Source organism: Gobius niger, assembly GCF_951799975.1.
Source record: "Gobius niger genome assembly, chromosome: 14".
NCBI classification, from domain to species: domain Eukaryota; kingdom Metazoa; phylum Chordata; class Actinopteri; order Gobiiformes; family Gobiidae; genus Gobius; species Gobius niger.
The window spans coordinates 10,427,852-10,452,163 of record NC_136865.1 but is presented as its reverse complement, the minus strand read 5'-3'; the positions used below and the strand labels follow the sequence as shown (position 1 = coordinate 10,452,163).

Here is a 24,312-nt window from a genome sequence, read left to right as displayed (position 1 = left end):
TTGTGCAATATATTGAAAGTACAATAAATCGTTCACCATAAATCATAATATCTGTCTGATATTAACTTTTTTCTACCACAGCCTAAAACAAAAATACAACCAAAATGAAAAACGCGCAAAAGTTTAGTTTCAGTTATGATTTTCCTAATGTAGCTCCATTTCAGTCTTGTTTTAGTTTTGATTTTTTTTTGCCTTGCTTTGACACAATTAGATGATTTTTTTTTATTTAACGAATTGGTAAAATATCGCAATAACATTGTTATCAACATTCAAGGCGATTATCGGAAATCGATATTTTTCACATGGCAGCATAGTGTGGCTATTACTCATTTTGTCGCCTCTTCGGGTTTGACGTAGCTTCCTTTTTGCTACTTATAAGTTTAAAAAAAAGAAAAAATCGTCGTAAATGTATATTAGCCAAAACATAAACCATTTGGGAAACTTCACACGTGCGTTGCGACATCAGCCATATGAATAGTAAAGTTGTCGCCTGCTGTAAAGAGCGGTGGCGATGGGGCCTGGAGGACTCGTCATAGCGGCGAGGTGTGTGCCGTAAACCCCGCCTCCACTCCCCATGAGGTCCCGGGGGGCCCTTATATGACGGGGCCTCGGCTCCAAGGAGGGCCAGTAGTATCAAAGTCGGGCCGTACTTCTCTGTGATAACAAACAAAGTCCGCGAGCCCACAGAGAGAAGGACAATTATTTCAAACTTGTCGGGAATAAACCATGACTTCTTCCAACGCCGACCAGCGCCTGGAGCATCTGCTCAGCGCCGTGGAGAGCGAGTTCCAGAAGGGCAGCGAGAAGGGGGACGCGTCAGAGCGGGACATCAAGCTCGGCCTGGAGGACAGCGACCTGTGGAACAAGTTCAAAGAGTTAACCAACGAGATGATAGTCACCAAAACGGGAAGGTAGTGAGCTTTTTTTTTTATGTCACCGTGGATACGTTTTCTGTAAAATTTGAGAGATTTTTAAGCAGTTAGCCAAGCTAGCTAACTAGCTCACAGTCAATGTAGTCACGCGCTGTTGAGAAAAACAAAACAAAAACGGCTCAAACAAGACACAAAACATTAAATTTGATCAGTTTTGACACCTGTTCATTTGTTTTTGTTTTTTAGGAGAATGTTTCCCGTGTTGAGAGCCAATGTCTCCGGTCTGGACCCCAATGCCATGTACTCCGTGCTGCTGGACTTCGTGGCCGCGGACAACAACCGCTGGAAGTACGTGAACGGCGAGTGGGTCCCGGGCGGGAAACCAGAGCCTCAGAGCCCCAGCTGTGTCTACATCCACCCGGACTCTCCGAACTTTGGGGCGCACTGGATGAAAGCCCCCGTGTCATTCAGCAAAGTCAAACTGTCCAATAAGCTCAACGGAGGTGGCCAGGTAAAGCGCGGGGCAATTTTTTATTATTTAAAAATGGTAATAATAATAATAATTGCAAACACGTGTTGGTTTTACTCATTATTCCAGATCATGCTGAATTCTCTTCACAAGTATGAGCCAAGAATTCACATTGTGAAGGTTGGAGGCATTCAAAAGATGATCAGCAGCCAGTCTTTCCCAGAGACACAGTTTATTGCGGTCACAGCCTACCAGAATGAAGAGGTAACCACTGAACTGTATCCAGCAACTTTAATTTATACGTATTTATAGATGATAATTGTAAAAATAAATTGTGTTGCAGATCACTGCTCTGAAGATCAAGCACAATCCCTTTGCTAAAGCTTTCCTAGATGCAAAGGAAAGGAGTGACCACAAGGATGTTCCTGATCACAGCACAGAAAACCAACAATCTGGTTACTCTCAATGTATGTGTCCAATATTGATGTCAACTATGTCAACATTTTATACAAGGATCGGTCATTTATTATGCTTCCTCTCCCCACACAGTGGGTGGCTGGTTCTTGCCTGGACAGGGCCCTATCTGCCCCAGTAGCAGTCCACCTCAGTTTAGCAGCACAGCGGGACACTCCTCTGGCTCCTACTGCGAACGCTACTCCACTCTGAGGAACCACAGGGCTGCCCCGTACCCAAGTCACTATTCCCACCGCACTCCCAGCACAAGTAAGCCTTGCACTCAGTTACAACATCGCAATGACTTGTACAGATGTGATATTAATATTGTTGTGGTTTTTTTAAGACAATTACATGGACAACACATCCGGAAGCCTGCCTACTCATGACAGCTGGTCTGCTCTTCAAATCCCCAACTCATCAGGCATGGGAACTCTATCCCACACCACCAACTCCACAACCAACTCAAGGTGAGGCTCGTCTCCCAATAACAATCATGATTGCAGAATTGTAAGTGTATATTTTATTGACCCTGTCCCCCTTGTGCCCACAGTCAGTATCCCAGCCTGTGGTCAGTGGCCGGCAGCACGCTCACCCCCTCCAGCTCCACGTCGGGCTCTATAGCAGGCGGCTTGACCTCCCAGTTCTTGAGGGGTTCCTCGTACACAGGCCTGACCACATCCCTGCCCGTCTCCTCTCCCTCATCCATGTATGACCCCAGCCTGAGCGAGGTGGGAGTGGGAGAAGCACAATTTGAAAGCTCTATTGCCAGACTGGCCGCAACGTGGGCGCCTGTGGCTCAGAGCTACTAACGACAAAACACACCTCAACAGAGACTTGCTGTCGGGAAGATGATAGTGGAAGGACTCATAAGGGCTTTGTGCAGGACCTTTGGATCCGTTATACTGTTTTATGTGTTGTGTTGTGAATATGTGCATTGACAATCATAAGTTCCATCCAAAAGATGGAAATCTTTTCCATTAGATCCGCTTTGCTCTTACTGTACAAATTTGCTCATTTGAACAAAGCTTGAACATTTTGTATTTCTAACATACCCTGTATATGTGTGTATATAGAGTAACTTAATGCCATAACAATTTATCTTGTAAATGCCTTTTTACTTCACAAAAACTTCCAAAATACTACTGAAGTGCCTTCTGAATCCTGGCAGAACTGTCAGGAAAACACTGCACAATACATGTACATATGTATACGTATCTATTTGTTTATTTATGTCATTTAATAATAAATTAAAGTCTTTCATTTCTGAAATTTTGTTTCTGCTTTTCTTCTTGACCTGACCCTGATTCTCTGAAGAAGTAGTGAACTACTGATGTTAAACTTACATGTTACCATGTCATATCGGGTGGAGACTACCAATCTTCATGGCTTTAAGTGAATGTTTTTTTTCTGATAGGTTACTATAAACATTACACATGGACAGTGATATCTGTCTTTGTTTTCCTCTATCAGTGGCACCTTACTGTTACAGTTCATGGTGTGACATAGGGCCAACACATACAGACGTGGAACTAAATGCCTACTGTATATAATCTAAACCGTAAGAAACTCAGATATGGTCATTTCATTGTCAAAACAATTTAAACTACAAACAAATTTGCCAGTCTTATAGCTTGTGATGTAGTTTTTAGTTGATATTAATTTACAGAAGTTATACTTTTCAGTAAACCGGTGTTCCTGCTACTGCACTTGGAGGAGCCATGCGAGGCTCATGCCCATCACTACACTCACTTGCTTTTCCACGCTTGCTTGCTTTTTTGTTTCATGTCATCTTCAAATGTTGTATCTTCAAATGTATACATTTATATAGAATAAGTCAGCAAATGAGAAAGTAAACCCTATGGTCAAGCAGGAGCCAATGGCAGCACCCGCTGCCCAGTGATGTCAGTGGCGTGATGTGCATGTCAGGCACTGAGGGCCAGTCCAGGGCAGTGATGGAGTGGTCCTCACCCAGGTGTAAATGAAGACTGAGGGGTCACAGGGCCACGGACAAACAGTAATGAAACAGCAATGTGACCTGCAGCTGCCGGGCCCTGAAAGCTCCAAGCAAAGGTCCAAACCTCCACTTTACGGCTGTTCTCAAATCAAGAATCCTCAGCTTCAACTAAATAGTGGTCCTTTGTGTTATTGAGAACAAGGTGTTCTTTCTTTTTGTTGCTTGAAGATCTTTCAGGTTGTTAGTTTCATTGACATTTCTGATACTGTCAGTTAAGATTGTGGTGGAGACAGGAGGTTTGGCTGAGATGCAAAACTACTTTATTATAAGAAACCTATTGATTCTACAATCACAGTCTATTTGCATAGGACTGTGTCAGAGTCAACTTAAAAAGAAGAAGTGACAACTTAGGCAAGTCAACACGGCAGGGAAAAGAAACATTTATACTGTTGCTGCAACAGTGTTAGTGAAATTTCTAGTGACAGCAGTCTAAAAACGAGGATAAACTTGCCCTCTAGTGGCTGATCACATTGTTGCATCCAAATTAATAGAGGTATTTTATGAGGCTAAAATCATCTTGACTACTGAACAAAAGGCAAACTAAACTCACACAGCCTCCTGAACAGCCATGCATAAGGACATTGAAAAGGTTCCAGGCAACTGACTATATGTCCTATATGTGCATTGTAACACACTGATATGAAAGGCCACGAAGAGCAAGTATAGGCTACTATAATTTGATTCTGTTAGCATTACATGGTTAACATCAAGCAAGTGTGAATCTTTACAATCATGGAATGGAATGGTCACAATCATGTGACATAATATATTGAGGATTTATATTTTAATTTATAGTATTAATTATGATAGTATATAATAAACTATACTATAAAAAGACAAATGAAGAGAGACAATTTATTGATTTTGAAATTGAGAAAATAACTTATTCTAACTTGTCACTTAAATACAAATAGAAATTCTTGTTGCTAAACAAAACCACCATTGATTTATTATGTGTTGAAGCAATAATACACTTCCTGTTAGTTGTGTTTTCTAGCACTTTTTCAGACCCTGAAAGTCGCTTTGCAATTATTCATTCATTCCATATTTGGTGGTGGTAGCTATATGTAGCCACAGCTGCCCTGGGGTAGACTGACAGAAGCGAGGGTGCCAATATTTTCTATAGGCCTATCAGACCACCACCTTTCACTCAATCAACATACTACATTCATACATAACTGAGGAAAGTGATTTGCTGTATTGTATTTACAACTGCATTACAGTATTTAGTACATTTTATTGTATATGGCAAAAGAAAACAGGCAGTGGGATGATAGTTGTACATTGCAGATAACCATAGAACCTCTTTGATGTGTTAAACATCTAACTGTACCGGAGAAAGTGACTGAGCTTTTGTGTCCCTCATCTGTGTGTGAGCCTGTTTATGTACGGCTCATAGACTTCACCAGGAGGATGTTTGCTGATAGTCTTTGCACAGTCTGTAGTAAACAATTTCTGAAGGACTAGGGTTATCTGGTCTACCTTCTTCAAACTCAATCCTTTGCCCCCATGACGGCTGGTGTACTATGTCCACCCAAACCTGCAGCCAGTGTTAGCATTGGCTAATTGATAGTTTAGATTTGAGCTTTACTCTTGGGCCTCCGCTCCTCCCTGAAAGTGTGTGTCCCAAATACACTTTACAGAGTGTGCTCAGCACCCAGGTGTGGATGGCTGACCACTGTCAAACAGATGCAGAGGTTAGAGAGCTGGGAATAATTGTGACTGAATAAAGAAACATGTGCAGTCAGATGATAAATAAAAGTGCATTGTAAAAAAAAAAATGCCTGGGCTTGCATATGATCTGAAATGATGGGGTAAATAAGAGTAGTAGTTTTTTTTACCACCACAAATCACTCTCCAACCACCAATCATACATAGCCTATCACTAAGGTCTTGTCCAAAGACACAACAGAAGTGTCCCAAGCTCCCATAGAGTTTGGGCACTAACCAGGCCAGATCTTGCTTAGCTTCTGAAATCAGATGAGACTGGGCTTTCTCAATGTGACAAACTCTACCATCAGCCACTTCCAAAGTCCAGAGCATGGAATCATGATCATGATTCACTCTATTCAAACTAATTTGTAATGTTTCACAGCATAAAATTACATAAAAGACAATAGCAAATAGCTATTGTAATGTGCTGTAGGCTAAAATCTGCTTTAAACATTGAACAAATGCACATACATTTCCTGTCAAATTCTTTGGTGCTTTAGTGCCACTGAGGCCTTACCAGGGAGCAAAAGGACCCCACATTGGGAGCCACTGCTCGACATTAACTAGAAGCTTGTGCAAAAATATTGTGAAGAAAGTCTTAGCTTGTTCACACAGATACTTGTATGATATATTGCTGAATTGTGAACTTTATTTCAAAATGATGATGTTAGCCTGAGGAGCTCATGTTTATTTAAAAACAAAGGTCTTGGAGTGGAGGAGTGTTTTGGAAGATGGGTTATTGAAATTACAGCTGTAAGAGCTGGGCAAAACCGGCTGTGTTAAATAAACTAGTCATATGTGCTTCCAGGAATTGGCCTCAGTTGCTCCATTGAGTGAGAAATGTGGACATAGTTGCTTCAACAAACACCACTATCACAACCCCTGGGTCTTCCATATGATTTATGTGGAATAATGCGCCAGAACACAAGTGGTCCAGTCTGGAGCAGCCAGGGAGTGTGGTGTGTTTGTCAAAGCGGCTTCTGAAGTTTGTGCCTCTCTTAATGAAGACATTCTGGTACCTGGGTGAGACATTGCTGTCAGCTGAGCAGACTGTGCCTTCTCCATGCCCTCGGCCTCAGTCATACGGCGGCCCACCCATCTGCAAACAACAGCCACATAGGCACTTCTCAATATGTCTCATAACAAGGTGGTTAGTTTATAGTTTAAACTTTAAACTCTTCTCTATGGGTGGGCTTTTGCAAGGTTAGAATGCAGCAGGTGAACAAAACAATTCCTGAACCTATAGATTTCTAAAGGCAAAGTGTGCAAAATCTATTTTCTATTTTCCTAAAAATATTGAATGTAAGCGAGTAGGCCTGCTTGAAATGTGCCTATTATAGCTAGTAGGCTAAAGTTATGAACACTTGTAATGAAGCCATTCTTATAAGTTAGAGAAGGCCAATCTGACAATGAATTTCCTCGTTGAGAGATCTCTTCCTTGTCCCAAGTTTGGAATTAGTGAAAAATGTAATTGTTTGTGAAATGTCATCTATCCATGTATTCATCCAGCATAGGCATAGATGTCCTATGACAATAAAAAGAAAAGAAAAAAGTAATGATTGGATATCTCAGTGCCAAGAGGTGCAGTCATCAACTTAAAATATTGGCTTTCACATATAGACAGGCCATAGATTATATCCTAGAGATAGTCTTTCAGCCAATGCACACACACACACCGTTGTTGAAGTGTGTGTTTAAAAATCACCTGTGTACCAAATAAGACAAACGGGTGATCAGTGTTTTAGAACTGCATGAGCCATTTCACACATTAGCATCACCCACTAGTCTGCATAAGCCAATGTATGCTGGCCCCAGTCTGCGCAGTGATGCCGACAGGGCTCTCACCATCCCGACAGGCCGTCCAGTCAGATGTGGACACTCACACCAGCCCAAAAGACTTGTTAGCAAACTGGTCCGCACTGAGGGAGCGTTTAGCAGAGGGCCATGATATCCAGTGTTGTCTGAGTGAGAAACAGCCTCTTTCACTCATTGGTAGAAATGTGATGATTGTCTGCAACATTCAGCTAACATGTTGACAGCCAAGTGGAAATAAGGCCAGTATGTGTTTGATAGCGATAATAAAAATAAAAAAATACTTAAGGTAATACAGCATACTTGACATAATGCAGAAGTATCCATTTTTTCCACACAATTTTAAACTGATGTTGTCTGTGCCTTGTACATTACATCTTTAAACAGTCACACCGTAAAGGAAATAGTGCCCCCTAGTGAAGATACAAAGTAAATCTGACGAAAATAAAGCTGCTAAATTCACTTTCTTTTATTTAAAAAAAATTCAGGCTTACGTTTTAAATATTTAACAACAGACATGCAAAATGACATGTTATTACAGTTTTTGAACATTTGGGAACTTTTAAACTATACAAAGACAAGTTGGTTCAACAAAAGAGATTTGCATGAAGTGGCTAAGCCTACAGATTGATTTGAAATTAGTTTTGGATTTCTACGCAGACTGAACCTCAGCTGAATTTGGCCTTGGAGAAATCCATCTCTGGGTGTTGTTCCATAAATCTGCACACAACACACAGCCACATGTTAGCAAATCAACAGAGCACAACAATAATAATAATAACTTCTTTCTGACATACATTAAATATACAGTGAAGTGCCATTCTGACATTTGATTATGAATTAAAAATAACTTTTATACTGTACTGTGCAGCTCACATTAGTATTCCATAGAAGTGCATTCAGTTTTACAACCAACTACATGCTAGAACTCACTTTTTAAGGATGTCCTGTTTCTTCTGCTCTTCAGAAGTTGGTAGACCCATTGATTTCTGCCGTTGGTCATACATCATCTTCTCTACCATACCACGAGTCTCTCCATCCAGGTCTGAGAGCTGTATAAGGCCAAAGACAAAATACAATACATTTCCACACTTGGGATCACATGTTGGTGTTAGGAACAGAACTTTTTTTCCTTATAATCTAAAATGATATGATGAAATTGTATTCCAAAAAAAGCAACGAATACTAGACATTTATAACACCAACTCGACATTTTTAACATCAATTTCCCCACTGTCGCACTCACATGAAAACTACACTTGGCTATTACCCATTATGTTGAAGTATGGATAGTACATAATATTCTCTACACCTGTCAGTGACCATAGTGACAACTTTTTTTCCCCCTTGCATCACTTACCTTGGAATTTTCCGGACAGATTTTCTTGGTGTTGATTTCCGGGTCTGTAGTGACCATCTTGTTCCACCATTCCATTTTATTTATCTAGAATCACCAGTTATGTTTAAAGGCACGTTTTAAAAATCTATGGCTTCTCCTAATGATACCGAGCCATACCTTTTCCAAATGCACGATAACAACTTTTCCATCATCAAGGAGCCATGAGCTTTCTTCCACTTTCACCTCGTTGTACAGCTGCCCTTCAATAATAGGCGGGTGTCCTTTCAGGCCCACCTTCAGGCTGCGGCGCTGGATGTCGACAACGACGTCCCGGCCTTTGATACGGAACTTCACATCGAAAGGTATACTTATCTGGAGAGGAGAGAATAAACATATTTAGGAAGCGTAGTTAAATAAAAGAACTGTCCATGAGAACCAGAAGGGAGGGAACTCACGTCTAATTCTGAGAGCGTCTGTGTCCATTTGTAGTTCGGCAGGTCAGCTCCATTGCCGGAATTAGGTTTCAGTTTATCTTTATCCTTCTCATCATCTTCTCCTTCTGAGTCAGACTGATGACAGTAACGTAAAGAACAGCATAAGAATCCCAATATGTAAATAATTCAAGCCACTTTCCAACAGAATCTAAACTAGTGTGGATTAGGACTTTTCTGTATTTACTTACTTTTTGACTGTTAAGTATTTTAGCAGAAATGACAAACTGGAAAAGGGTTGCTTATACACTATTGTTTGTTATTTTGCTCAAAAACAAAAAGACAGTTATGAAGGACAATAAACAAACTATAATCAATTCACCATCATAGTATGTAGTAGGAATGTTTCTGTGTGTGCCATGACTTGACCACCCGGACATCTTTGGATGGACTGACACAGTCTACATACAGTATAGCAATCGTCATACTCACCACCTTTTCTTTCTCCACTTTATTTATGGTCTTTGCTTCTTCTCTGGCTTCCACCTTCTTCTCCTCCTCTTTCTTCTTCTAAAACATGCATATAACACAGAGATTACAAACCGCTACCAAAACCAAGCTTTAATGAATGTGCACAGTGGTCACCTTGTCCAGTTCAGACTGAAGCCTTTCCGCCTCCTCATCCGTCAGTTCCTGAATTTTAGGACCGTCATCGCTCTTCTTTTTCCTCCCCTCCTCGGCGAGTTTGGCGGCTCGCTCTGCTTTCTCCTTCTTTTCCAACTCCTGCTTCTTCTGCTTTTCTTTATGGACTTTGAGCGCCAACTGACTGTGGTGGTCGAATGCATCTTTGACCAGCTGAAACAATAAACAAAGATGTGATGGTTATATATGTGGAACACAATAATCTTTAGTGCATCAATAAAGAAAATGTAACAAATGAAATGAAGCCCACCTTTTCTGCTGCTCCAATATCTCCGCCAATGTAGAAATCCGTTTTACGTCTAAGGAAGCTGAAAAATGTGTTTACTAACTGTTTGGGACGAAAAACAGATTGATAACAGGTTACTAGAGCATCGCCACAGTCAGACATTCATTTTGACGCCTCTAGAACATTCCAGAAGTTTCTTTTGACTCAAGTTAGTGGTCACTTCTTAGGGCCTGGCTAAATATTTGTTGCACATCGTTGCTCGGCCTTCTCACATTGCATGTACTTATTTGTGTCTAAGGGCATTCACTTTGAGAGCCATGATCATCAGAGCAAAACACAGGTTTTATTATGAGAAATTACTTCACGTATTTCATAATGATGGCGGTATAGAGTGGCAAAGACTACGAATATAACACATATTCTTTATTGAGCTAATATGCTCACAAAAATCCGACCAATTAAGTTGTATTCTGCCTGTATGTTAGCTGAAATGTTAGCCATAGTAACGCATTAGCATGATAGCATCACACATTACCTCTTGTACCCCTCCTTCGTGTTGTTGTGCCATGACCAGCAGCATACCGTCATACTTTTCTTCATCGTCACCCATGTTGTTGTATTATAACTTTAAATACACTTTCGATTAGGTGGAAATAGTGGTGGAAATAAAAATGTGTGGTAGCGAGGGAATCGTGTAGTCACGTTACACACTTCCGGGTAGCACGCCCCGCCTTTTTTCCAGCGGGCCAATCAAAAGCGCGTATTGTCCAAACAGAAATGATAGCTGTAGAAGGACAGATGAAAACACCATACAACAGAAACGATAATTCTTGTGTATAATATATTTAACAATAAATTACAAAGCATTTCCTCCCAATAGCTAGACATAAATTGCTTATAGGCTTATTTATATTTTGGTGTCAATAAAAGCTCAGATTTTTTTTTATTTTTTTTTATGTGCAAACTGATTTACTTCTACAGCATTTCTACAGTTACAGCACAAACTATTATTTCTAAAGGTGTCCAAACAGCCCACATTTAGCATAGAAATTGACCTTTAATTCAGCACTGAAGGAAATCATTTTTCTACAAGCTAATTTCCAAAATTTGACTACTCCGATATTGAGTAACAATTGCTTTGCGTGAGTCACCAAGTAGGTCAGAGCTGTTTGCAGCGCCAGCCCCAACATTTTAAATTTCGGACTCAACCTGAGATATTTAAGTGTATTAAAAGGATAAAAATGGTTTGGGGTCCAAATTAAAGCCTCTGGAGGTCCGGATGTGGACCCAGGTCCGCCATTTGAGGACCCCTGGGGCTCTATGGTAAAAACAGGAAAATACAGAACAAAACACCCTAATGTAATTCTAAAAAAAAAATCTACATAATAAAATTGAATTCAACACAATCCAAGGCTCAAAGTGATAGTCTTACTTTGAACTAAAAACCGGAATCACATCACTACACATGTGATTCACAAGACAGACAATATGCAAAAATGCAAGAATTTCACAATTGGGTTCAATTTGAGTCAAGAGTAGGTTTGTTTGGCTTTGCATCCATGATAGGTAATATAGTCATAGTCATCTTCATTGCTCCATGTTGTTGGTCCATGTCAGTTGATTTTCTGCTTTTGTTCCAAGTCCAGACACCTTCACTTGTCTTTTTTTCTTTCAAACCTTAAACTAAGAACACAAAGGTGCTCAAGCGTTTTCAAATTAATTTTAAACAGCTTACATTATGCATAGAAAAGGACCATAAAATCAACGTCAAAGGAAATTATTTTTCTACAAGCTAGTTTCCAGAATTTGACTGCTACGATATTGAGTCACCATTGCTTCCATGTGATGACAAGTTTTCCAGTCAGTTCTTCTCAGAAGCCTTTGAGGCTTTGCAAATGGATCAAATTTGGATCTGAAGTCACAAAAATTAAAATCAATACATAAAGAACATATAAACAAAACCTTAATCATAAAAAAAGTCTAATGCAGCAATGGATTACCTTTTCAGATGTCTTTCAATTGCTTTCCGTTCATAAACGTCTTGATGCCTTGTTATCACTGGATCAACATAGATTTTCTTGGTGAGAGGACAGATGAGTTTCTCGGGTAAAGGCTTCACAGTTTCAACCAGTTTCTGTTATCAGAGAAGAAATAAATGTTATCATGAAACATTATGCCACCGTGTCTTGATTCACGAGCCTATCATTGGACTGCATAGTTCTAATTGAATAACTTCATGCAGGCGCGCGGGAATATTAGGGGCACCTTTTCCATTTCATCCAGTGATTGTCCAGCACTCTTCTCAGTGTGCTTTTTTGCCTCTTCGTCATACTTCTGGCGGCTTGTTAGGTACTCCTCAGCCAGAATGCTGCCAAAATGGTGTCAGATCATTTTATTGTAAAAAAACAGAAAATACTGATCATAGCAGAAATGGAACATCAAAACCCAAACCTACCTGTCCAGTGGATCTTGAGGCTCAGGAGCAATCAACAGGCCATACACAGCATCAAGAACATCTCTCATGGTGATATGAGCGTTGTATCCTCGGTCAAATATGTTGTGGCAAATACGACCCACATTATTGATGTTGCAGTGATAGATCTTCACTCGTGTTAAGAAAGTGGCTTGTACATAATTGCTGATTACTTCATGGCTTAGTGTTTGTTAACATTGTTTGTATCATTCTGGGTGTGCATACATATATCAAATGTGTCTTCAGTCTTAAAGAGGAGGATACAGGTGTGATGAAGCGAACAGTTGGAGGTTTCACTGGGTATTTAGGACCAAACTGACAGAAGAGCTCAAACACTCCACTCTCATAGGGTGTATCAGGAGGGCCCTCCATGAGAAGTTTCCAAAATGCTGTGTGAAATATCAAGGTCATTACTTAATTCTTACATACGTGTTTTTAACTGTCATGATGCATCTTCACTCACTGAAGTCAGATTCTGATGGAAAGATTTGAAAAAAAGGATGTGGGCGACAGTGCAGATTCTTGAGTTCCTCCAGGATCCGTTTGTCCTTCTCCATGAAACGTCTGTCTTTGGACTCTCGGATTTTCTTTTTCAGAGCACTAGGATACATTTTGTTAAGTTATGTATAGTTAATTTAGAGTTTATGGTAATGCAGATGCATTCTTTATGGTCTGCTGACTTACTCCTCTGTTGCAGTCACTTTGTTATTCATCTCACTGGGCAGGGCAGCCTCTGGGAAGTCATCATATCCATGAACCGCAAAAAGCCCTGTTAGAAATGTCTACAGAACACATGATCATATCAATATATATATTAGATGAACATTTTAAGAGGACTTTAACTGTTATTACCTCAGTGACAGAGGTCGGGTCCGCTTTGTTCTTGGGCTTTCGAATTTTCACTGATAGAACAGTTTCTGTCTCAAACAATTTGAGACCATCTTTACTTGTGTTAGGTTTGAAACAGCAGCCACCTTAAAATAATTGTATTATTGAAAAGCATTTGCTTCCATGAAATCACAAAACATCCACAATGTAGCCCACCAGACGCAATGCTGATTCCATGGAGAACATTGTTTCCTACGTTTCCCAGAAGAACTGAATCCACAATGATGCCTGATTTGATCAGACTGACAGCAACATCAGTAGGATTTTCAGTGGAACTGTTGGCAAAATGCAACGTTGAAAAGTTGTTTACTTCTATGTTAATTATTTATAATAGTTCAATAATAATTAAAATGGAGAGCAGCATCCAATAAATAAACCACAAACTAAACAGAAAGGTTTAGCTTCAAAGGAACAGGCCACCGTTCCATACTGAGATATGTTCTTACCTGAGCGTAGACGAGTTGATGCGTACCTGCACGGATATTACTGTGCCCTCGCAGCAATCTTCACTCCTATAGCCTCAGAAGGGCCAGCACCGGCTCTGACAAGATCTTTGGTCTTTTTGCATGACTGAGTGCAAGCTCAGGTAAGAACTTACTGTATTTCAGAATGGAATAACGGCGGCCTATTACTTTAAGTTTATTTTCTGCCTTAAAATTACTATGATGATTATCAACAATCGCAATGCAGACTATTCTGTAAAGGTCATTCATTACCCAACATCATTTCCATCTGTGAGGCACAAAATCCGCAGGATGCAGTCTGGAAATTTTGTTTTGACTTTTTCTAACTCATGTCTTCCACACAGTAGAGCATCATAAAGCTTTGTTTTACCAGAAGCCTCAAGAGTTTGCACACATTCCTAAAAACACAAACAACTTTGTACGCATTATATGTACAAAAATATAAATTTAAAAATTTAAAAAGGGTATATAAACATAATGCTGGTCAGAATTGTTTTTAATTAATATTAATTCAAAATATGATTCTGTAGAGTACACTGCACTTGAAATCTTATATTCACCTTGAACGTTTCAAGTGTTTCTGTGAATGTCTGAAGAGTTTTCACTGTGGAATCAAACTTCACAAGGCCAATGATGTGATGGAAATCATACGCCATGCTTCGATTCGCAAAGTTATTGAACAACTCTTTAACAGCATGGATCTTCTCAATGTCCACACTTCCATAGCACTTCCCTGTCATAGATGAGCTCGTATCTATCAGTACCTGTCCACAAAAAGCACACACTTACTTTAAGAACGCAAAATTTATAATAAAATATTTTTTCAATTTAATTGTGATTAAGCAAGGCCCTCAAATAAAATTTCATGCCTGCATTTTTAGTTCATTAATAATGCAAAAACAAGTAGATTAATATAATACTACCATAATGGCTTCTTTTGGAATTCTGGACGTGGCAAATGATTGGTTGTTTCGACGATCTCCAGTTCTGTACATACAGATAATGATTTTAGTGAAAATAGCAGTTGCATGTCAGTCATATTATATCCATATATTTCAACCTAATGTTTATGCAAACTCACCTTGCAGCCAAAACATCCACATCCACATTTTGTGTTTTTCCAGAGAGACAGTCGTAGACAGAAATAGTTTCAGGGTTTGACTTGTCTTTCTGCAAGTAAACTCCAAGGTTGTCTGTAGTACACAGGTATTACATAGAAATGAGTTTACCAATGATATTGTTAATATTATTTATGTTATTTATATCCTCCACTGAAAATATAGCTTAACTTAATTTGAGTATGTTATTAAAGTTTTTTAAGAGATAAAACAAACGCAGTTTGACTAATCTCATAAATAACAGCTGTACCTTCACTCAGGTAAACCAAGCATGAATCCTGATGGCCCAGATCCTTTAACAGCAGTGGTGGTGTCACAATGAGCAAAGGGAAAGCCTTCATTTCCTCTGTCATCACTTCCAGACTCTTCTTTGTTTCCAGATTAAAACTAAGTCAAGTAAATACACAGAATACCGAATATCATAGTTAAGAAAGGTGCAATGTAATATGTAAAATTCAACTTACTTCTGTCCAGACACACTATCGTGTGAAATCCATAAGTAGTAAGTTCTTATTGATGGATGAACACTGAGCAGGATCTTCTCAATACTAGTCTTTCTCTTCAGTGAGGTCGGCAGCAAAACCTTCTCAGTGCAGAGTGGAATTGTTTCACCATCTGAAAACAGTCAAAATAATCATTACTAGAACTGGCAACAATCCCTGAGCACATTTTAAGGTATTTACCATGCACACCCTTTAATATAGTACAACAAAAATAAGAACAAGTGGAGTTTCCTTAACCTCTTAACCTCCACCTGAACCAAGCACATTTTCTCCAGTTTGGCTTTACCCAAATCTAAAAGCTTCTGAGAAAAAATCTGGAAATAGCAACGAAAACAAGACAAGAACGAGAATGAAATGCAACAAATGAGTGACAAAAATGTTAGAGAAAAAAATAGATAAAAAAGTGACAAAAATGTGACGAAAATGCAACGAAAAAGCCACAAAAGACAAACAGAAAAATGACAAAAATGTGTGGCGAAAACACAACAAAAAGGCAATGAATAAAAAAAGGGACGACAACACGAGGAAAAAGATTAGTTGAGATGAGTTTTGTGGGTCTTAGCTTTCAAATGCGGCGTTACTCTGGCTGTTGGCTGTAACCTTTTAGATATGGGTAAAGCCGAACTGGAGAAAATGCACTCGACTTTGTTGTCCTGCTGTTACTATGCTGAGACATCATCTACATAACCCCATATGAAGTTTCAACTGTATGTAAAACATGTACCTCTAATTTTTTGCAGCACTTCAGCTCTCTCCATAGCCCCTGGTAACCCAGGTACACTGATTGGTTCACAGAAGCGCTTGCCATCGTCTGAGAATAGTGAAATGGGGGCATAATTCTCATAGTGATCGTTGTCTTTCTATTGAAACAAAAACAATAGAATATAACAATGAATAAAGTTACACAACATTAAGCCTTTGCTTTACAATGTTTGCAGTGGTGATATGCTTGACCTGGGCTTCTGACATGATATAAGACCAGCACAACAGTGAATGCTCGAAGACTTCTTGGTCCTCTACGATCCTGTCTCCAACAGCTGATCCAAGTTTTGGCAATATCTCCCGAAACAGAGTGTACAAGCCTTCAGTGACCGCAATCTATAACAAAAAAATAATTATATATATATATATATATATATATATATATATATATATATATATATATATATATATATATATATATATATATATATATATATATATATATATATATATAAAAATACACAATATTATATATATATATATATACAATATTATATATAATATAATATTAACAATTAAATCATAGCCACCACAACATAAACAATAGGTCAGAAGCATCCCATATGTCTGAGCTTAAAGCGCAGTTCTCTTCCGTACCCTTTGAGTCCTGGATAACGTTTGACCTTCCCGCAGTAACTGATGCAGACCTTGAGCCAGAGGGTTACATCCAGTCACTTTTCGAATGTAGGCAATGAGGTCTGCATGTTGGACAACAGGGGATTTACATTTCTAAAGAAAGAAAAGAATGTTTAAAATGAACAATTTCACTTTACAGTATATTGATTAAAATTAGTGATATTTACAATGACACGAAGAGAAGAAAGGAAAACGCTGTTCCCTTTTGTAGTTTGTTGAACCGAGGGTGCAATTTCATTTAAAAATAGTTCATCTGAGTTGAGTAACTCCTCAGTGAATGTGGAAAGAGAGAAATTGAGTGTTGTTTCCTCTGTGATCCCAAGGTCTTTCAGGGTATTGCCAGAGCCAATGTCACCCCTGTAATTGAAATCCACACAACATTTACTGTAAATAACAGACAAAAAAACAAACTTCTGTTACCACTGCAGTGCTGCGTATTACTCACCTATAATGAAGAACATTAGCGGGAATTCCACTTATTCCAGCAAGTCTATTCTTCACATCAGCAACTGTGCCAGATTCAAAATCCACATTAACCTCAAAGTCTCCCTGTAAAACAAGGACAAGCAAGGGTTAGTATTCTTCTTTAAAACCATATGACTCAAACAATAAACCTTTTATTTATTATTCTGGTTTCACATTAGTCTGCCTTTTTAAAAATGTAAACAGTCACAAAATGTAACAGAAATGGAGAAAATTTCCAAACTACAAAGACGTACTTTCAACATGATATGACAACGAACAGTATCTGTTCCCAGCACTGGTCCAGGGTTCACCATTACACTCGTTTGCAATGTCAGCAGATTCCCTTTGGGAGTAAATATGGCATAGATAAGATCTCCATCACTGATATGTCTCTCCTGTAAGGACCCTGTTAGTGAAATAACACAGCATTTAAGTAAAACTCTAAGACCGGTCATTGTTTACAGTGGGCAGCTGTGCTCACATGTGTTGAAGAATGGGTCGTCAGTAAGTGGCATCCCATCCACTGTGTAGAGACAGACTCCTTTAGAAGAACCAATGTTTTCTGCATGACCAATCCTTAGCATTAGGTCCTCCACGGTGTTCTGAGCAGGGTCCATATCTGCAAGATAAAGAGAACCTTAGTGTCGTCAATAGCCACAATTTTAAAATTGGGGTCCACATTTTGGTTGTATGCATTTCTAAATCAAATTAAACCATCCATGTGTCACATCAATGGGAGTGGATAATATTTGGGGGTCCTCTAGATTTTTTTCTGTTAGTTAGAAGGTTACCAGTCAAAAAAGAGAACCTCTGGTCAACAGAAGGGAGGTGTGCCAAATGAAGGCTTGCTTGGTGGATATAGTCACAACCTTACCAGTGCATCATGAACAATCCTTCTCCTCCTGTGTAATATTCTGGTAGAATATGCTGTATTTATTCTACTATACCTCCCTCATTGGGCAGAAGGCTGCGCAACATACAGGCTCAGATCACTTAAAGGGACTATGAAAAATTAAAAATTATGTATTTTCCTCCTCCTACATATTCCAACAATGTTCTCAGATGTAGAATGAGCCCAGACCTGTTCACCACAACTGCCTCTAAAATCCTGACGAAGAGCCTTCATGCACGAAGAAGAAGGTGCAGTTAAACGTATGACCTGAGGTGGCAGTAGTGAGTATAAAATGGCCAACTTGCAACTTGTCCCTTTAAAATGTAGCCTATATTACCTGAACTGCTGCTGTCAACTGGTAGTGAGTACAGTGTTTAGTTTCTGTGTATTTTTTATACTAAAAAGATTTTTGCCACATTTTCATCACTTTTTGTCATTTTCCTTTTGCTCTTTTGTTGCTTTTCTGTGGCTTTTCACTTTTTTGTTGGGTTTTCTTAACTTTTATGTTGCTCTTTTGTTGCATTTTCATCCTTGTTTTTGTCTTGTTCGTGTTGCTATTTTGACACTTTTTTTCAAGAAGCTTTATTTGGGTAAAGCCAAACTGGAGAAAATGTGCTCAGTTCAGGTTGAGGTTAAGAGGTTAAAGTTAACGTTTAGTTAGTAATTTTAATACTTGATGTGTCTTGTGTGCGTGAATTCATTAAAAAAACAAAAAACAAAGACTGGTCCTCACCTGTGATGAGCCTGGGCTCTGAACACTTGGGGTACATGTACTTCAAAGAGAAAGATTTGATGGATTTCTGCAAGGATGCAGATTCCTGTGCAGCAGGAGCTCTGAGTCTTCCAATGAACGTCTGCATGTCTTTAAAGCGATTTTTCTCCACATGTGTTAACCCTGCTCAGAAGAGACATGTTAATAATCAATTCATCTCTGACTTTTTAATGTGAAACATTTCTTTAAAAAAAAAAAAATCTTATTATTTAAGTTTTTTTATTTATGTTTTACTTTTTACAACAAAGATATATGAATAATTATTTTTTACCCATTTCACACAATCAAAAAAATCATCTATCAAATTCGCCTTTTCATTCAAATTTACATTTTCTTTCAAATGAACTTCTGCATGCCTTTAAGCGATTTTTCTCCACATGTGTTAACCCTGATAAAGTGACATGTTAATAGTAAATTAATCTCTGACTTTTTAATATGAAACATTTCTTTCTTTCTTTTAAATTCTTGTTATTTAAGTAGTTTTTCTTTGTTTATTTCTTAACTTTTCACTTCTTACAACAAAGGAGGGAAAAAAACTATAATGATTTAAAAAAAGGGGAGGTGGGGAAAGGGTAGGCGAGGAGCGAGGTCCGTCCATTCTCTTATTACCCATTCACACATCGTAAATATGAAACATTTCTGGACAAACCCAGGTTGGTCAAGTCTTTATCAGTGACACCATCAACAAAATCTCGTTCATCTTTCACCCCCAGCTGCTGAAATGGTGCATAATAAGACTCCAGTCTGTGCCTCTCAAGTAAACTGTAAAGGTTCTCCATCTGAAAAATAAAAATAAAAAAATAAAAATCAAATACGTAGTAATACTAACTTGACCTTTCAAAGGGAAACTGGTTACATTCCTTTCAGTTTTGATTTATTGTAATGGGTGTGGCATTTGCAGGTAAAACATAGGGCCTACCACTTAATAAAACGGTGTTAGCCTAAGTGTGCGCAAGAAAATAGTCTACATAACATAGAGCAGGTAATGGAATAGGGACAAAAATACTACTGAATATTCTGATAACGTGCTAGGAATCCAGTATTCATATGCTATTTCCGTAGCCTTATCAAGCTCATACAAAATAATAAAATCAGTGAGTTTACCTAGGCCTACATATTTATTATTCAGGTTGTCAACGGAAATAACCGAGTTCCGGAAAAGAACTACTATGAAAATGAAATCAACTATATGTAGGTTCGGCTTCCACATCTGGCAACTAAACTAGACAATAAAATGATATCGAAAGAATACATTTCAGGTTACACAGGCCCAGGCATAGGCGACATGTAGGATGTAGCCTATACCAAGACTGACAAACAAAACAAAGAAATAGCAGTAATTAATTATAACTTGGGCCTGTTAGCCTGAACAGAGAGACAGCTTCACAAACGGCCTCAAGATGTTCACTTACCTTGGGTCACAACGATCTGCGTAAAAGTGAAAGCAAACCTGCATTTAAGTGTAGCGGGTGACACCATTGGGGGTCGCTCTTGCCCCAGAGCAGTTCCTATTTAGGAGGAAGTTGGCAAGTGGCCGGAAGGTGGCAGTTTTCTGGGTGGTGTGGGAAATTGATGATTTTTAGCTAATGTTATATTTTATAATGCTATTGAATGTTTTTTTTATGAGTTTAATCTATTCGCTTTAAGTTTCAGTTAGAAACCAATCTTTTCACACGCACATTGCTGTAACAATACCCCATTTCTTGCTCTTGCATTCTTTTGCTCAAACTTATGGAGACGTCCAGGTGCCCTCACCAGTGTTGTGAAAAACAACTCCAAATAAGGCATAAGGAAGACACTTGTAGTGGAATACTGAGAGAAAAGCTTGATGACCTTGGCCTAAGCTCAACTCATCTCCTATCTCTTCGTGAACGTCACATTTTTGATAATATATATTGTAAGAGCGCAGTCAGACAGTGCTTTTCCCGGGACTGCCCCGCTCGAGCGCCGTGTGTGTATTAGTGTAGGGACTTTAGCGCTCGGAGAATCTGTGTTTAGAATTGTAATTGTTATAGGGAATAAATCTTCTTTGACTAAAGCTACTGAATTTTGGTGGTTTCTTCTTGGACCCTGGGATCAACGAACACGCTTGGCGAGACCTTTTTGATACTTTAATATTTTAAACTTAACTGTTTAAATGTGTTTAAATTGATCTTATGGAGTCAGATCTTATGTAAATTAGAGCGCTAATATTTCCTGTAAAATCGCCTACAGTGGCCAGGACGTTAGCTGGGCCCAGAGCCGTTTTTTCTACCCAACGTGCGTAGGGCCCCCGCGGCTGCGAGGGTACGCACCTGAGTCAAACTACGGTGTTGTTTCACTGTTAACGCGTTGTTACGGGGACAGGCTCTCTGACAGCGCTCATTCACTCTCCGCCTACTTTGCCACATATAACACCAAAACGGAGCAGTCTGCTGCAGTGGATGAGCAGGAGAGACCGACCGCCTTCCCCCTGTCTCTTCCAACACGCGAGTCACCGCTCGGCCGTCTGTCTCCCGGTGCTTGTTTCACCTCATGCTGCCCTCATGCGCGGCTGCTGAGCGGCTGCATCGTGTCACCCGTGTCCCGGACTATGTGTTTTCTAAACACTCATTTAAACTCTCCTCTTGTTGTGTCTAGCGGAGAATCAGGACAGTAGTTTGATGGATAGACGAGAGTAAAGCCGTGTCCGTGGCCTTTTTGTCTCAAAGAGGAGTTGAATCCACACGGTTCTCACGAGCACAGTAACCTAGAGTAACTCTGGTTCTCTGAATGTGCACAGTCTATAACGAGTTGGGCAACTCACAGGCTAATTCTCAGTGGTAAGACTGAAATAACCGTCAGGTGCAGGTTTCAATCAGCGGTTCCCAAACTGTGGGTCCGGGCCAGAAGTAATGGGCCCATTTGCCATTTTCCATTTTAAAAAGTGGGGGAAATAGACCAGTAGTAGTCCTAAATCCCAGTTGGACAATGGCTTAGTGGTTAGTGGTTCTCACACAGAGGTGCAGGGCCTGAATTGAGGTAATTATTTTCCACTTCTGCACTGCTTTACTGCACAGTGGAACCGTGTTTGACCGTAAATGGGTCTGCTAAAATAATGTATCTTTTTTGCTTATTTCAGTAGGATTTGTTACCACTTCCTGCTGTCCTGTAAATAGTTTTTTGTTTGTTAGTCCGGTCCGAGGTAAATCTATGTGGGCTATTGTATAGACAGATTGTACGAGCGGACTAACACCTTATTTTTGTTTGTTTGTCTTTTTGTTTTAGTCACTTCCCTAACGTACCAATGTCGCTATCGTTATCCCAGTTCATGCCAGACCCAATCATAAGTGTGTGCATTGTGGTGCTTTTGGTTTGCCGTGTTATTGCATGCCCTACGTTGGTTTGAAGTGAACTGTAGCCTATCTGCGGGTTTGTCCGGTTTTTGCACCGCAGTCAAGCCAGCCTTGTCTCCAGCCTTGCCAAAACCGTGGGTGCGCTTGTTTCGTACACTGCCACCTCCCAGGAAGAAGTGTGTTCATTCCAACAATTAAAATAAAATCAGTAGCCTATAAATTTTGATATTACACTCGTCCTTTTTTTTTCTTGTAGAGATATGGTGATGGACTGGTCTGGACTTTGGACCAGTCGCTGTTCACTGGTACGTGCTACCTGGACAAAGAGTTAGGCTACCTCTGGGGGCGCTGTTCAGTAGGCCTACTGGTTTGTCAGCATTACGCATTAAGACAAATAGATGCATTCTTGTGTCACTATTAACCTTCAGGTCTGTTCCACAGTGTCTCCACAATGTCCTCAACTTATTTTCAACTATATTTGATTTTGCATTTGTCAATGAGGAACTTATTACATACAGATTATCATCATTACACCACATTAAGGCAAAAACGATGCGGTCTTGAGTCACCATTAGACTTCTACTCACTTCTACAAAGTGCTCATGTTCCTCACCAATTTACAGAAAAAAAATGATTTAGTGTTCACAAAGAAGGGACTTATTACACAGGAATACTCACAAAATGTCAAATATTGCCAAACCAATGGATTTTGGAAAGCTATCACATCTCAGGAAGACAGCGTCTCCTTTTGGCCCTCACAATTATTCACACAAAAATAATGCAGCCTTTCCAAAATAGTCTCTTTATACTGGTGCTGTCAGCGTTACACCCCATTGAGGCAAAACCTTTACTCTTCTCACTCCTACACAGTGTGCTCAGGCCCCTCACCAATTTACAATAAAATATTGTTTTGCCTCAATATGGTGTTGACATTTTGTAAGTATTACAGTGTAATAAACCCCATTTTTGTCAACACTACATCATTTTTGTTGTAAATTGGTGAGGGACAGGAGGACACCCCATTGAAGCAAGCGTATAATGGTGACACAAGAACGCCTTAATGTGAGACCACGCACCGGCCCACACTCCGCACCTTCTTGGGAGGTGACGGTGTTCAAAACAAGCCCATGTGAAGCTGGCTTAACTGAATTGACCGCGGTCCTTTTGCGACTTCGGGATCTGAGCAATGTAACTGGATACAGCTTAGTGATTAAGTAATTCTTAGGGACGCCCATCTCACTGTTAACATAAATAATAACGTGGAAAGCTTTAGGCTATTCCTTTTGTGGTTGTCGATGTTTAGTTTACGTTTAGACAGGTTAGTCTGTAATCATTAGGATAGTGGGGGAAAAAACAAGCTTCCAGAAACGGCATTCTCTTCAGTGGAACTTTCAATTTAACAAAATGAACTCAGTTTACTGATCTACTCCCAACACCTGTATCTTTCACCATTTAAAACATAAACACATTGTATTCACATTGTTAAATATGAGATTTTTACTGTATATTTTCTGTTTTTGCAATAAACATAAATGCACGTTCTGCAGCATAATATTTTCTCAATAAACAAGTAATTTTTTTTAGAAGCACAAGAAATTAAGGGTCTGCTATAGCAAACAAGCTTGCCCATCTTTTGACCTAAATCATTCAAGATAAAATAATTTACAATAACATAAAAGGTCCCAGTTGTTCTGATCCACACTGTAGGCCCTGAGTTTGTCCAAGTCCTTCAAACTACATGACTTCACATTCCTCCACAGCAATATTATGTTTTAACATCTGATAGAGACCAGCCCATATTAAAAAGTGTTCTTTTTCAACATGTAACCTCGCAACGTTTTGAGGTGGACTCCTGCTAACATATCGTACCATACCATAATACTGTATATGCACCCTGCTTCTATTGATGTGAAAAATTAAGCTAGACAGAGATTAAATGAACTCCAAGGCATGAGAGTACGGATGAGACATTTCCATGACAAAAAAAGTCT

The 24,312-nt window shown here is 39.3% G+C and overlaps 3 protein-coding genes across 3 annotated transcripts; 1 reads left to right on the top strand and 2 right to left on the bottom strand.

Moving 5' to 3' along the window:
• Positions 1-726: 726 nt before the first annotated feature.
• On the top strand, positions 727-2,606 carry tbxta (T-box transcription factor Ta; the record flags this gene model as incomplete). Its single annotated transcript, XM_079570790.1, has 7 exons — positions 727-911; positions 1,119-1,383; positions 1,471-1,605; positions 1,685-1,808; positions 1,891-2,064; positions 2,141-2,264; positions 2,348-2,606. 7 exons carry the CDS (start codon positions 727-729, stop codon positions 2,604-2,606), a joined length of 1,266 nt encoding a protein of 421 aa, XP_079426916.1.
• Positions 2,607-7,787: 5,181 nt separating this feature from the next.
• nudc (nudC nuclear distribution protein) lies at positions 7,788-10,758 on the bottom strand. Its single transcript, XM_079570779.1, has 9 exons — positions 10,570-10,758; positions 10,059-10,136; positions 9,752-9,961; positions 9,599-9,676; positions 9,131-9,244; positions 8,853-9,047; positions 8,697-8,780; positions 8,270-8,388; positions 7,788-8,056 (listed from the first exon to the last, which is right to left on the bottom strand). The coding sequence occupies exons 1-9, from the start codon at positions 10,642-10,644 to the stop codon at positions 8,005-8,007; spliced, it is 1,005 nt and encodes a 334-aa protein (XP_079426905.1). The 5' UTR covers positions 10,645-10,758; the 3' UTR covers positions 7,788-8,004.
• A 1,061-nt stretch (positions 10,759-11,819) lies between these two features.
• LOC306973446 (uncharacterized protein) lies at positions 11,820-19,782 on the bottom strand (the record flags this gene model as incomplete). The annotated part of the gene is made up of 24 exons (XM_079570369.1): positions 19,657-19,782; positions 18,969-19,130; positions 17,825-17,962; positions 17,598-17,749; positions 17,324-17,427; positions 17,046-17,235; positions 16,840-16,971; positions 16,435-16,578; positions 16,205-16,340; positions 15,442-15,592; positions 15,228-15,364; positions 14,941-15,052; positions 14,783-14,846; positions 14,420-14,623; positions 14,112-14,257; positions 13,552-13,670; positions 13,360-13,481; positions 13,192-13,289; positions 12,971-13,107; positions 12,772-12,896; positions 12,490-12,635; positions 12,300-12,402; positions 12,035-12,168; positions 11,820-11,946 (listed from the first exon to the last, which is right to left on the bottom strand). Exons 2-24 carry the CDS (start codon positions 19,093-19,095, stop codon positions 11,820-11,822), a joined length of 3,048 nt encoding a protein of 1,015 aa, XP_079426495.1. The 5' UTR covers positions 19,096-19,130; positions 19,657-19,782.
• Positions 19,783-24,312: the final 4,530 nt, after the last annotated feature.